The sequence below is a fragment of the Macaca fascicularis genome, chromosome 3, assembly GCF_037993035.2.
Source record: "Macaca fascicularis isolate 582-1 chromosome 3, T2T-MFA8v1.1".
NCBI classification, from domain to species: domain Eukaryota; kingdom Metazoa; phylum Chordata; class Mammalia; order Primates; family Cercopithecidae; genus Macaca; species Macaca fascicularis.
The window spans coordinates 109,568,056-109,583,508 of NC_088377.1; the positions used below are offsets into that span (position 1 = coordinate 109,568,056).

General features: G+C 35.7%; 1 protein-coding gene across 1 annotated transcript in view; it reads right to left on the reverse strand.

Moving 5' to 3' along the window:
• Window positions 1-15,453, reverse strand: part of ABCB5 (ATP binding cassette subfamily B member 5) — a 128,115-nt gene that overhangs the window by 94,851 nt on the left and 17,811 nt on the right. Inside the window, exons 5-12 of the mRNA XM_065541172.1 lie at window positions 13,351-13,542; window positions 13,094-13,265; window positions 10,882-11,006; window positions 10,624-10,801; window positions 9,180-9,293; window positions 8,749-8,859; window positions 6,635-6,760; window positions 5,128-5,331 (exon numbers count right to left, since the gene is read on the reverse strand). Coding sequence (XP_065397244.1) covers window positions 5,128-5,331; window positions 6,635-6,760; window positions 8,749-8,859; window positions 9,180-9,293; window positions 10,624-10,801; window positions 10,882-11,006; window positions 13,094-13,265; window positions 13,351-13,542 — 1,222 coding nt within the window. The remainder of the gene's footprint in view (window positions 1-5,127; window positions 5,332-6,634; window positions 6,761-8,748; window positions 8,860-9,179; window positions 9,294-10,623; window positions 10,802-10,881; window positions 11,007-13,093; window positions 13,266-13,350; window positions 13,543-15,453) is intronic.

The window sequence follows — 15,453 nt, forward strand, 5'->3', positions numbered from 1 at the left end:
AATGCTTGTACTGATTTCACTTTTATTTCAATGAATGAGAGATCTAATTGCTTACATCATCACCAAAAGTTACATTTGTTAGTCTTTTTAATTTTGGCCATTCTAAGAGGGTAAAATGGTATCTCATTATCGTTTTATTTTAGAGTTCCCTGGTGACTACTAATGTTGCATATTCAATGTATGTATTGTTTATTTGATTCGTTTGTAAAATGTCTGTTCAAGTTTTTGCCCATTTTTAATTTCTATTTTTTGTCTCATCATCAAGCTATAGCAGTTCTTTATACATTCTGGATTCATGTCCTTGTCGGACACTGTATATTATAAATATTTTCTTGTGCTCTGTGTCTTGCCTTTTTGTTTTCTAAATGATGTCTTTTAAAAAGGAGGTTTTAATTTTAATAAACTCCAGTTTATCTTTTTTTATAGTAATGCTTTTCAGTCTAAGAAACTTTTGCCTATCTCAAAGTCACAAAGATATTTTCATAAATTTTAATTTTTGAAGTTTAAGCGTTACAATTTTGGTACAAGGTCTATGGCAAATTAATTTTTGTGTGTGATGTAAAGTAAAGGTCACATTTTATTTTTTCTATGAGGATAACCAATTGTTCCAGCACCATTTGTTGAAAAGATATTTCTTTCCCCCACTGAGTTCCATTGGCCTTGTCAAAGATTAACTGATATTTGTGAATCTATTTCTGGTCTCTCTGTTCCATTGTACTGATCTATACAACCATCATTATGCCACTACCACGATCTTAATTGCTGTCTTAAAATTAGATATTTAGGTCCTCCAGCTTTGGTCTTTCTTTCAAAATTGTTTTGGCTATTGTTGGTCTTTTGAATTTCCAAATAGATTTTGGAATCAACATGTCGATTTCTACACATACACATAAAAACTGGTGAGATTTTGATTGATAAAGCATAATATTTGTATATCAACTTGGAGAGAATGCAAATCTTTGAAAATATGAAGTTTCTAAATCAATGAATAAGGTACTTTCTATTTCTTTAGATCTTTTCATGTCTATCAGCATTTTATAGTTTTTACTAGAAGACTTGCACATCTTTCATTAAATTTATTAAGAATTTTGTTTTTTGATGCTATTGTGAATACTGCTTTTTATTTTAACTTCATTTGTAACTGTTGCTATTATTTAGACATCCAGTTTTTTTTTTTTTTTTTTTTTTTTTTTTTGGCGGGGGGAGAGCAGTGGGGACACAGTCTTGCTCTTTTGCCCAGGCTGGAGTGCAGTGGCGCCATCTCAGCTCGCTGCAACCTTTGCCTCCTGAGTTCAAGTGATTCTCCTATCTCAGCCTTTCAAGTAGCTGGGATTACAGGTGTGCAACACCACGCCCAGCTAATTTTTTGTATTTTTAGTAGAGGGTTTTGCCATGTTGTCCAGGCTGGTAACAAACTCCTTTCCTCAAGTGATCTGCCCACCTCAGCCTCCCAAAGTGCTGGGATTTCACGCCCAGCTGTTTTTTTGAAATAATTATAGATACACTAAATTTGTTTATTTATTTATTTACTATTTATTTATTTATTTTTGAGTGAGTTTTGGTCATTTGTATTTTTCAAGTAATTGACCCTCATCTAAGTTATCAAATTTACAGGCATAACATTGTTGATAATATTTCCTTATTAACCTTTTAATATCCTTAAAATCAATAGCCATGTACCATCTTTCATTCCTGATACTGGTCATTTCTCTTCTTTCTCTCTCTCTTTTTTCAGCTTTGCTACAGTTATACTTTTTTTTTTTTAATCTTTTCAGCTTTTGGTTTCAATCATTGCTGTTTTTCAGTTTTGGATTTTACTGATTTCTACTGTGATTTCTATTTACTTAGTCTTGTTTGTTTTAGGTTAATTTGCTCTTCCTTCTCTAGTTTCTCTAGGTGAAAATTAGGGTTGCAGATTGTAGATCTTTTTTCTTTTCTAAAAATAAACATTAAATACGATAAGTTTCTCTCAAAGCAGTACTTTAACTATATCTCACAAATACTAATACATTGCAATTTCATTTTGATTTAGTTCAGAATAGTTTTTAATTTTTCTCGAAATTTCTCTTTTGAGATATATATTCTTTAGAAGTGCTTTTTGTGATATTTCAAATATTTGTGTAGTTTAATTCTATTATGGTCTGAGAACATATTTTCTATTCTTTGAAAGAGCTAAGGTTTTGCTTTGTTTTGATGGCCCAGAATATTGTTTATTTTAGAGAATGTTCCATGTGCACTTGAGAAGAGTGTATTCTGCTATTGTTGGCTGGAATGTCCTATAAATGCCAGTGAAATCTAGTTGCTTGATAGTATTGTTCATTTATATTCTTACTAATATTACACCTATATATTCTATCAAGCACTGAAGGCCTCAAGTAAAGTTGTGGATTTGTCTTTCTCCTTTCAGATGTATCAATTTTTTGCTTCATGTATTTTGAAGCCCTTTTCTTAAAGAATAAACATTTAGGATTATGTTTCTTGCATACAAGCCATATTTTTCTGTTTCTTTGCACGTCTGGTTTTTGTAAATGATGTACTGAGTACTGTGATTGTTGTGTTGAAGATATCTGAGTTCTGTTTTCTTCTGAAAAATAAACAGTGCCGATTTTTGTCATGGTAGGCAACTCAAGCACTGACTGATCTTGAACTTGTGCAATCTTCATTTTAAGTTTCCTTGGGGTGAATTTGGAGAAAGCCACATAACTTGTCAGAACACAACCTCCAAAACCTCTCTCCTCTGGGCATCTTGTCATGGCTTGGTCTCAGGGTTTGTTAGGGCAGGTAGATCTTACTCTAAGGTGTGGTCATGACTCCTAAGGTGTGGCTTTTTTAGTGTTTTACTTACCGGGGGTGTTACAAAGGTGTTAATGTGATCTCTCCATTCCAGCTGGGCTGCACTTTCAACACCCCCACAGCACTGCCTGACTTCTATCCAGTGTTCTGCTTGCAGCTTTATGGCTGCCACTCTCTGGTAAGCCTTGGGTAGGTAGTCTTATCCTCAGACAAGGATTCCTGAGGGATGCCCACACAGACATGGCCTTCTGCCCCTGCCTCATTGCCACAGGTGATCTCTTATCACCTTTCCAGCTGCCCAAGCTTCCCTAAAATTTGATCTTTGCCTTTCAGCTCAGTGTTACCAGACAGAATTCATGGAGTACCCTTATGAGATTCCTCTTTGTTAGGAATCAGTCTTTCATTACCTCTCATCCAATGACTGCCCTTGGCTTCATATGTTTTACCCAATTTCATGGTTGTTTATGAGTGAAAGGCTAACCAGTATCAGCTAATTATTATACATTAATTTTAAAATCTGTGTATAAGGAAAGTAATGCTATACATTTTTTTTACAATAGCATCCCCCAATTTTTCACCTATCGAAATTAGCCACTTCTGGAACTTTTATTCATTATTGTGCTTCCTCATTTTTCTGGTTAACTATGGCTGTGGAATTTAGTTTTCATCATGATAAGCTACTATCTTTAGTTTATTTGGGTTATATCTCCTGAATTTATTATTAGATTTATAGCAAGGGACATCTTTGTGTAGTACTGGGCTTTTGGTAAAAGCAAGTAGTAACTTACAGGGTATGATTTAAGAGGTACCAGAAAGCTCCCTAATCTAAGTAGGAAATGAGAGCACTGACGTTTTAAGGAAAGGAGGTCATTGAAAGGGGCAAAACATCAACAAAAGGAAATGTGTATTCCCAATGATTTAAGAATCACCTTCAATCTTTAATGATTTTGTTGGCCTAAATATGTCCTAATTATGATCCTAAATAATGGGGACAAGAGATAATTAGTGGCATAACAAATTCTTTAAATTAGAAAATAAGAATAAAATTATTACAATCCATCACATGTGGTTTGTGAAATATGCCCATTAAAATAAACATTTTTGTTATTGTGACCCTCTGGGATGGTGGAATTTTATATGTATTTTAATTACAAATCTCATCCTTTCATATGTCACAAGGTGCTCCCCACAACAATTTCAGCTGATGCTGAGGATCTAATACTTTAGGAAATATAAAAAAATGGCTTTATAGCACCCTACTAATTCTAAATACCCTCTAAGATCTCATAAGTCTGGTTAGCAAGAATTTTAGCTTACTATATTGCTTTCCAAATATGATTTCAGTTTTTTGGGGACTATATTGCTTTCCAAATATGATTTCACTTTTTTTTTTCCCCGCAATGTCTCATTCTGTTGCCCAGGTTGGAGTGCAGTGCTGGGAACTCAGCTCACTGCAACCTCCACCTCCCAGGTTCAAGCAATTCTCCTGCCTCAGCCTCCCTAGTAGCTGGGACTATAGGCATGCACCACCACGCCTGGCTAATTTTTTTGTCTTTTTAGTAGGGACAGGGTTTCACCATGTTGGCCAAGCTGATGTCAAACTCCTAACCTCAGGTATCTGCCCACCTCGGCCTCCCAAAGTGCTGGGATTACATGCGTGAGCCACCGCATCTGGCCTGATTTCATATTTTTTATGCAATGCTAGCTTCCTGTGCTTTAAAAAATGATCCTAGTTTTTCTTGTGGTTTGTCACAGAACTAATCTGATTGTGTGTATGACTTTCCCACTCTCAGCCACAAGATGGCCTCGCAAATAAACATTTTAGACATAATTTCTCAGCTTGGCCTGATGATTTTGTTTCATATTTCTTTGCTATGCTTTAACATATCTTTCATTTTTTCCCTTTTCATTTGCAGAACAAAATATGATTTTCAATCTGGCCTTTCAATGATGCATTTCTTCTTTTGGTTGTTACTATGCATTCTTCTCTATAGATGTTTCATACAGGGGTGTCCAATCTTTTGGCTTCCCTGGGCCACATTGAAAGAAGAATTGTCTTGGGCCACACATTAAATACACTAAAATTAACAATAGTGATTAAGATTAAAAAAATCACAAAAAAATCTCATAATGTCTCTTAAGAAAGTTTACAAATTTGTGTTGGACCGCATTCAAAGCCATCTTGTGCACTGGTTGGACAAGCTTGTTCTAGGACAATCTGGAATTTAATCACACCCCTACTATTCTGCATCAGTTGTTGTTTCAATACCTTATATTGGAATATTGCAGTGCTGCCACCATAAGCTAAGGACACAGGCTGCACAGTGTACTCACATTAGGAAACTCCATGATAAAATCATAAGCATTTGCTTCCCTTGCTGCTCTCTCCATCTCTTCATCAGTCACATCATCTCGTCCATACTTGATATTGTTACTGATCGTGGTCCCAAACAAAACAGGCTCTTGACTAACCACTCCAATATGTTCTCGATAATGCCGCACATTTAGAGCTCTTATGTCATTCTCATCTACCGTGATCTGTCAATCCAAAGAATGAACCATGTTGTGATGCCTTTTACTATATTGATTTTAGGGTCTTTCATACTAGACCAAAATATAAACTGAGAAGTAGCATATTTTAGAAATGAAAGACTGACTATATTTTGATAAAATATTTATAACATATATATTGTCCATAGACTTGTTCTGGTAGATGGGCACCAACAAAACTGCAAAAGAATAATTGGCTTAAAACATTGCCAGATCATCTGATTATCCTTATTCTAAGATCTACAAGTTAGATATTATAAAGATATATATTCTAGGTTCCACAAATGTTATTATGTAGACACATACAAAAAACTTCAGTTTTGGATGTGGCCCTTACGTTTCTTCTAGGAAATAGCCTTCATTATTTCAACACCTCACACCTCTGCAAAAGACAAAAGTGTCTCCTATTCATTGCTATACATAATAATAAGTGACCTCTGTCTTCTCCCCAGGTGGTGCCATTGCCAATTACCCCAACATATTCCAGTGACAGAAGCCAGGGTTTGGTAATTCTAACTCATAGATTGGTAAGAAACCATTTTCATGGTTTCATAAAAATGGTTTCTTACCAACCCTTGTTTTCTGTCAGGGCATGGATATTCTATGCAACTCTTTTATACATGTAACACTCATCTAATAATTTATGTAGTCACACGGGTCTAGCATACTCCAAATGGAAACTATGAAGTAAAATTTAAATAAAGCCAGGCTCTAGGGGAGTAGATTTTCTTATAAAAATAACTGTTGAAAGTTTGAACAGAAGCATTAAGAATTAATCACTTTTTAATATCACAGTCTTATCCTCTATGCCACTTACAAGGCTGAGAAAGTTAAGTACAACATTGTAAGCTCCAAGAAAAAAAAAAAAAAAAAAGAAAAGTGGACATGTTTTCTACATCATTCTTCCAGGACAAACTTTGAAATTCTTGATAGATGCTGGCTACAGATGTTAATACGCTATTTTTCTCCACAACATTCCCTCCCTTCTAACATACTATATAATTTACTTATTTTTTTATTGTCTGTGTCTGATTATTAGAATGTAAACTTCATGAGGGCAGATTTTTATCTGTTTCATTCACTTAGGTACTTTCAGAACCCAAAATAGTGCCTGACACATAGTAGGCACTAAATAAATATTTGCTGAGTGAATGGATACAGAGGAAAGAAAACAAATATGGCTTCTCTCCCAGTTCTACTGTTGAAAATGAAAAATCACAGATCTGCGAGCCCTGCAGTGTTTCCAAATTCCATTAGGTGGACTGTGCATGGTTTTGCTAGCTATACTCACAAAGCCATCATCCGGATCATATAACCTCTGCAGAAGCTGGACTACCGTACTCTTCCCACTGCCATTGGGACCGACCAAGGCGACCGTCTCTCCAGACTTAATTCTGAGATTCAGACCTTTCAGAATCTATTGGAATGTATGGACGGAAAATCATAAAACCACAATGAGAATATGATGGACACATTTTCAGAAAATGAATATATAATTATAAACTGAAAACAAATTCTTCTGTGGAGCTTAAAAACAAATTTAGATCTTGTTAACATTTGTTTCATGTGCATGTATAATAATGGCCTAAATAACTTCGGAAAATAGTAGTAAAAGAATCTATCATTATCTCTCTATGTAAAGAGGAGACCTAAATTAAGAGTACTCTCACTCTCAGAATATTCACTAGTAAACTGTTCACATTTTCAACTAAAATATTTCGTATGAATTTTGACTATCAAGCTAATGAAAGTCTTGTCTTAATTTGTAACAAGTGAATGAGATCTTGCCAGATATTTTCACAAGCTATTTAACGAAGCTCCTCCTTAGAATATGTTAACATAATTGCGAAGCATATTCTAAAATAAAACAACTGGCAAAGTTTCTTAGTGTCTCCAGATAGATGAGAGTTTATTATTAGAAACCTTGGTGGTCTCATGGTGACCCATGAGGAAACATTTTAAACATTTTCTCAACGACTGGGGTTGCTACAGCATTTAGTGTGCCAGGGATCTGCAATGTGAGTGAAGCCTCACAATAATTACCCTCTCAAAATGACAACAGTGATCCTGTTGAGAAATTCTCACCTATCCTTGCTTGCATCTGTATGTAGTTAGCCCTAAACAGGGGAATCTCCCCTTGAATTCTCTTGCTTTGATCTTACCATTTGTAAAGCAGTGGACCCTTTGCATAAGCCAAACATAAAACCTTCAAAGGGCCAAGCCGAGAAAAGTTCTCTGAAGAAGGTGAGAAATCGGGGACCACCAGTAGGAGTACCTCTTCTCACACCTGCACTTTTACTCTAGATTTGGTTTCTGGTCCTTCTTCGAAAGAATTTGTTTTATTTATTTAAAATGGATGGACCCCCCCCCCCAATTTCATTCTTTAGTTTAACAAAAAAGGTTATGTTTCAAAAGTTCATTTTAAAAATAGTTGTTTAAAACCCAAAGAACACTTTCCCATGCAATATATTGGCACAATTCGAGCTGAAGTCCCCAGGAAGCCAATCCAAATGCAGTTGCAAAATGTAGTTTGAAATACTGCACAGTTAAGAAAAATGGTGGAAGTCAATACTATTCCAATAATGGTAATTGGTAATTAAGCAACAACTTTAAAAAATAAAGAGGTTTGAAAAGAGAATTTCAATCAAAGTTTTAATCAGAAAAAAATAAGGAAGTAGGAGTAGGTAGGTGTTTATGCAAATTCTGTAACAGACATTAGAAATTGATCACATTAGTAATTTTATCTATTTCACTTAAAATCATGTCTTTTTTTATGAAGCAAGTGTTTCATTAGTAATTACCTTTTCCAGTATTTAACAACAACTGCTTTTTTGGTAAATACACTAATGAAGTGAAAGGGGGAAGACAATTAAAAATACACATATTTTCACAAGAACTTGTCAAAGGCTGAATGGAGTAGGATAAACTGCGTGTGTGTGTGTGTGTGTGTGTGTGTGTGTGTGTAGGTGATAAAGTACTTGCCACAATTGCTGGTGCAGTAAAAGCCCCAGGAAAGGAAGAAAGGAAAGGCACATGTGCATAATTCTCCTAGCTTAGAGAGGAGGGGGTTAAAATGAGTTATCTATGTTGAGTGGGGTAGCATCCAGGAACCACCAATAGGTGGCAGCATTAACCCAAGACATTTTGATGTGTTCTCAAACCCAGAGTAGAAGAATTTCACGGAGCTGAAAATGCTTTTGTCAGTTGAATATAGAAAGAATTATGCAAAATATAACTAGTTGATTCAGAGTTATTTGTCCATTATTTGTCTACCTCCTCAAGTCTCTAAGCAAAGTAACCAAAATCTTGACCAAAGTGATCCTGAGTAATCATGTCAGAGAAGATCTTGGCCAGTAGAAGATAATATCAGAAAACTGCACGATCGTATAATTTGTTTTAACCTACCTTGATAGATGGTCTTGATGGGTAATGGAAAGAAACATTTTTAAATTCCACAGTTCCTTCTATGGATTCAGGTTTACATCCAGCTGTGGAAAAGTTATCTATACTGGGTTTCTTGGAAAAACAAAGGAAATGTTATAAATCTTCAAAGGAGTAATCTGACAGTTTATACATTTTGAAAATAGTTTAAGGATGGTTTTCTTCCACAACAGTTTCCTTTCTGCTATAGAAGTGCATTGAGTTAGACATGAAGGTTTCAATACTACGCAATCTCCTCTTAGAAAAGAATTAAAGGCAATCTCTCTTTCCCATGAGCAACAGGCCAACATTAAATTTGTCCATCCTATTGTTTTAGTGAAACGAGTGTGCGTGTTTTTTTGTCTCCTTCTTGCAGTAATGATAGTTATTCTTCAAAGCAATAGGAGGGGTCTTACCTTATCAATAACCTGGAAAATATTAAAGGCAGCTCCTCGGGCTATCGCGAAGGTTTCAAAATGAGGGGCTGCTGCTCCAATGCAATAACTACTATGGATTACGCTAAAGAAAACCTACAGGAACAAACAAAATGGTATTTAGCTTTCTGCAGTTATGTAAGAAAGACAATAGAATGTAATATATAATTATTAGTTTAAGCTCACAGAGAGATATTAGAGGAATTAGGTAAGACAGAATGGAAGATATCACCAAAGTATCCTTGGTCCTTTCCTAATATGGAACAAATTTCGATTATCTCATAGTCTTGTGGTTATCACCTGCTGGGATATGTGACCAGAAAAATCTGCTGACTGAAGTGTGCTGGCCATGTATAAACCCCATGGTGAGTTGCACCTTCCTCCTTGCTGGGTGACCCCTTGAACTTTAAAAAGAAAAATTCAGTAGATTTCATTGGCTCAGAGACATTGTACTCTTTTCACTCAAGCTGTTTTTGAATTTTTGTATTAGGGAACAGCTGTCCATTTTAAGACAGACTCATCTCTGCAAAAAGTCAAATAAGAAAAGAATCCCTCAAGCTAGGAGCTCTTATTTCTATCACACAGATGAGGATGCTTAGGCTTAATAAGCCAGTTACCCAGCCACACATAAATTGAGGAGCGAGGATGAGTGAAAAATCCTTCATGCTCACATTTCACTTTATATGAAATAAATGACTAGCTAAAGTCTTAATTTTGAATGCCTCAAATTCAAAAGATGAATTTAATGGAAAGAAGAGAAATCTATATAGAATGGAAAGGCCAAACAAGGATCAAAGTATAAAGAGCAGATCATTTTGGTTCCTCAAGACAAATGTTTCTTAATCCTGAACTGATCTGTTTATTGTTGTAACTTGAGAGGATAACTGAATAAATTGTTAATTAACACATAACTCCTAGGAATTTGAAAGTCTCCAAACTGTGATATTGGACAGAACGGTATGTAGTCTGTTTTTAACATTACTACATGCTGAAAGGACAGAGGAAGAGGAGGTGAATGCAAACTCTACAGACCATTTCCAGAGAGAAGACATGTAGCAAGGTGAATGCAGAACACTGTCTGATCTCAGCCAAGATGAAAGGAAAAGTCTCACAAAAGATTGGCCTTTTTCTTAACTGCTAGATTAAGAAAACTCAGTGTATTTCCCAGAGGAGAATTCAATTATGATTCTTCTAAAAGCAGAATGCAGATGCTTGACACAACGAGGACACTAAAACATGTTGGATGAATAAATCCCATCAATTCATAACTATAATTCAAAGGTGTATACAAATAATTTGAGGGAAACAAATATTTGTTTATTAAAAACATTCATCTTTGAATATTCATCTTCAAAGAGGAATTTTGGCTAAACTAAGTAAGGAAAGATCATCCAGGCCAGATACCTTGTTCTCAAACAAGACTTACAGCAAGAACAGTCCCGATGGTATATCCAGGTTCTCCATTAAGAATCAAGGAGGTTCCATACCAAAAAGCAAGTCCATAGGTTCCGTTCATAAAGAAGTACACAGCACCAAGAGACAGTTTTGAGGCTATAGCCCTTTTTATGCCAAAATCCTTTGCATCTTTCAGATTCTGTGTATACCTTACAAAAACAGAAAACAACTTAAGAGCCACTGGGGAAAATAAAACCAAGCATATTTTGTTATATTTAAAGGGACAGACCTTTGAAGTTCTTTCTCCTGGGCCCCAAAGGCTACAACTGTTCGGATTGATGACAAGACTTCTTCTGCCACAGCCCCAGCTTTGGAATAGGCACTTAATTCCTTACTGGTCAATGAGATGACCATCTGTAATAAACCACAGTTAAAAAATGGCTCTGTGTAGTAATAATGTACTGAGCATTTAAGTCAGGTGGAATTTGAATTCTAAGTAGCCTAATGGTATTTTTAAAAACTCTATCTCTGCATTTTAAAAAATTTGTCGTCAAAATACTAAGAGGTAAGATTTCAGAGAGAAAAGGGAAAATATCACTATTGGTGACTAGACAGGTTTACCTGATTTCACATGCCCTTTTCTCTATTATATGTCCCATTTACTAATCACTTTACATTTTGTGATTGTTCCACGAAAGGGAACAGCGGGGACACTGCCTTCAGAGCTGTGAATTCGTAACTATTGCCTATTCACATAGCAAGTCTATCCACCTGAAAAATATATTCCACATAATAGGAGCTGATTTTATATAAGACATGCTTGGATAACTGTTATAGTCAGAGAGTAACAGAAGCTGAGTAATACTCATTATTTTCTGAATTCACTTACTAAAGATAATTATTCCTATAGTGTATCACTAGGGGGGAAACACCACCTGGCACAAAGCCTTATACTTAGCAAGTATTTAATAGATAATTGCCAAGTTGAATTGAAGGAAGCTAGAAACCATCCACTCTGGTATCACATCATTTGGACAACTCTGACCTTCACCTGCTTCCTCTTCATGATCAATTAATACAATAACAGAATTTAGACTACCCACTGCTATTCCTTTACAACTCCTTGTTTACTTCTCTTCTGTGGGCAGTTAAGGTTCTGATCTTAGTAACTTACTGCAGGCAATCTTTCTACTGAGATTTCCTTCCTCATTAAAAATAAGCTGAGGATGAAGATTTTTATAAAGGCTACAAAGTCAACACTCAGAGTCACACTAAGTAAAGACATGCTGTCCAAATCTCCAAGCCTATTGCTAAGGGATTAGCCCACTATAGAATATTTTTATTGCTGAAAATTCTTGTTTGGTTGATTAGTATATTGTTAGCAAATAAACTCTGGAAATTTTATGAATTGTATTTCCATAAAGAACAATTAGTATTGCTAAATTTAAAGCACTGTGCCTCCGATCTAGAAGATGAGTATACACACTGGTGGAATTGCCAAAAGATATGATTTGAAGAGTAATATCAGAGATACATTTGTTGTTTTTAGATTTCACAAAGAGTATTGGTTTCAAAACCAGGCTGTAGATAAGATTACAATTTTGTGGTATACTTACAGCAAAACAATGCTAAAAATGTAATTTAGAATGCAAGTACATAATTTGTTTAAAAAACTGAAACATATTTATGTAGTACATAAAAATAGATATTAGCAGACATTTGAAATGTAATTGAAAGCCTTATTGAAATATAAGCTTGGCTGGGTGTGGTAGCTCACTGGCCTGCAATCCCAGCACTTTGGGGGCCGAGGTGGGTGGACAGCTTCAGCCCAAGAATTCGAGATCAGCCTGGGCAACATGGTGAAAACCTGTCTCTACAAAAAATACAAAAGTTAGCTGGCATGGTCGCCTGTAGTCCCAGCTACTTGGGGGGCTGAGATGGGAGGATGACTTGAGCCTGCAAAGCTGAAGCTGCAGTGAACCATGTTTGTTCCATTGCATTCCAGCCTATGTGACAAAGTGAGACCTTGCCTTGAAAAATCTTTATGCATATATACATATAAACTTTAAGAGGATGATATAAAAAGGTGTTTATTGTTTTAGGATTTTCTTATTCCATTCTACTCAATGAAATGAATCATAACGTGTTGATCTGGGAATTTAGAACAAACAAGGCTGTCCCAACAGCAACAACTACACGTCATCTGTATAATGGCATCATACTTTATCCATGCTAGCACTTGAAGTTGTGTTAGACTGCTAAATGAAGAGAAATGTTTTTAATGTTAGTAAGCTATTAAAAACATTTCATTTTAGCCAAATAACTTGAAGATAGAAAGGGGATTAATGGAGAACAAAATCAAAAGTATTTGTGGTGTATAATATCCCTTTGTAGTTTGGGACATGGCAAATGAATAGAAAAGTCATTTTTGGGCAAACTCAATGTGTCATCTAGTCCACACTGCTGCTTCCATTCAATATTGTATTAGCCATCTCACTTACTCTAGAACATGCTGCCGCTGAAGCCATTATAAGAGGAGATGTGGATAGAGTCACTAGGGTGAGTTTCCAGCCCTTCACCAAACCAACTGCCAGGCCAATTGAAAAAGTAGACATGTTTTGAAACAACAGAGCAATCTTATCTCCAATACCATCGCTGATTTTGTCAATGTCACTGAAACAGGCAAATAAATGTAATTAGGTCATTTACATGTCACATATGTAAACAAAGCTAATGTACTACAATATCATCCTCTTACTCCGTCATGCGAGTGTTAAGTTCACCGATGTCACAGCTATCAAACCAGCCGACGTCCTGTGCCAAAACTGAATGAAAAAACTGTTTTCGAATCCTCTTGGTCTGTCGTGCTGCAGTTATAATCCAAAAGCAAATCTGTATGTAACCAAAAATCAAGGCAGCAACACCTATTCCAACATAATACAGGGTCAACCTGAAGAAAGAGTATTAGAATGTGAGACCAAAGTGCAACATTTTTTTCTTGTTACACACACACACAAATCGATCACAGTATTTGATTGAGAAAATTTATGCTAGAACTAGAAAAATGACTAAAAATAACATGCCATGAGAGTGAAGTACATTGAATATAATGATCTAGGTTTCCTTGTAAAACATAGAGTACATCTTTTATATTATTATCAGAAATTAGTATTTTAAAGCATTCTTGCTATTTATGTCTTCTTTCAGTATTTTTAATACTTTCATATGAAAAAGTTCCATAGAGGCAATCAAGGTAACTGTAGGTGGAACTGGAGGGTAAAAAAAAAAAAAAAAAAAAAAAAGATAGCAATCAAAAGCATTTGATAAAAAGCTTAAAAACTATACATAGTCAGCCCCAAATTCAACTTAAGGAATTCACCCTGAGGTAATATATACAAAGATTCATCTATATAACTGCTCTTTGTAGCATTTGTAACAATATAGAAAAACTGAAAACAATCCAAATATTTTATAGTAGGAGACCAAATAAGAAATGTAATTATTTAATAAATGTATACTGAGTGCCCACTATGTGTGAGGTTCTAGAGACACCTCCATGAGCAGGATAATAAGTCCTCCAATTCTGGCAGGACGCAGACAATATGCAAAGAGAAAAAATAGGTTTTTCTAGGAAGGAAGTAAACAGGGTGATAGTTCACAGAATAACTGGTGAGTAAACATGGATTGAGAGAGCTAGCTTAGATAAATAGAGTGGTTAAGAAAAGTTTCTGTGAGGAAGTGATATTATAGCTGGGATCCAAAACGTGATATAAGCCAGCCATAAAAAGAGCAGGAAGTGCATTCCAGGGAGAGGAAAAAACATCTCTCCCAGGAGAGATTGAGTCAGAAAAAAGTTGTTTAGCATGTTCCAGAAACAAAAGAAGTCTAAAGTGGTAAGAAATAATGAGGCCGGAGAATTTGGCATATTCTAGGGTTTTTACAGTACATTGTTCATGTTTTATTCCAGGAGAAGCAGAAGATCATTGGAAGATCTCAGCATGGGATGGCATTATCTGTTCAACTTTTTAAAAGACCACTCCAGCTTCTCTGTGGAGAACAGATGAAAGCAGAAATAATTGAGCATGAAGTTCTGTTAAGAAGCTATTGCCATGGCCAAGGTGAGAAGAATGGGGGCTTGGAGGAGGATCATGGCAGCCTACATGAAAAGAAGCAGACAGATTTTAGGTGTATTTTAGAAACAAAAATTGCCAGACTAATGGATGCCTGAATAAGAACAACCAACTTTCTCTGCTAGACACATGACTGGGAAGACTGTCAAAGCAAAAAGCTCCCTTCCTGCCTCCAATGACACCTATCCTGAAAAAGAAAAGTCCTTTCCATTCAATCTTCTAGATTATGAGAATTTGACCTGCTTGAAGAGCATCAGATTGTACACCTCCCCTTGAATGGGGTACCTTTCATGATCCTTGATGAGAAGAGAGAACTTGAACAGCTGTTACAGGTAAGCCCCCTTTGGCTATGAAGATGCTCTCTCTACCATGGGGATCTAATCAGTCACAGTCTCCTTCAAGCATACTATAGACCTAGGATGTTCAATTGCCACCTGTTTGCTCTCACATGGATATTTAGATTTCTTAGTGCTTTATAGTTTATTTGATTTTTTTAAAAAGATGGGATCTCACTATATTGCCCAGGCTATCCTCAAACTCCTAGGCTTAAGGGATCCTCCTGTCTCAGCCTCCTGAGTGGCTGGCACTGATGGTACATAACACTGGGACTACAGGTGCACACTAGTGTTTTATAATTGTGTGTGTGTGTTTGTAATAATAAAGTAATCTTTATTTAATAGATTCTTCCTGAAAAAAAAAATGTCAATGTATTGGATATGAGGAAAGTAGGA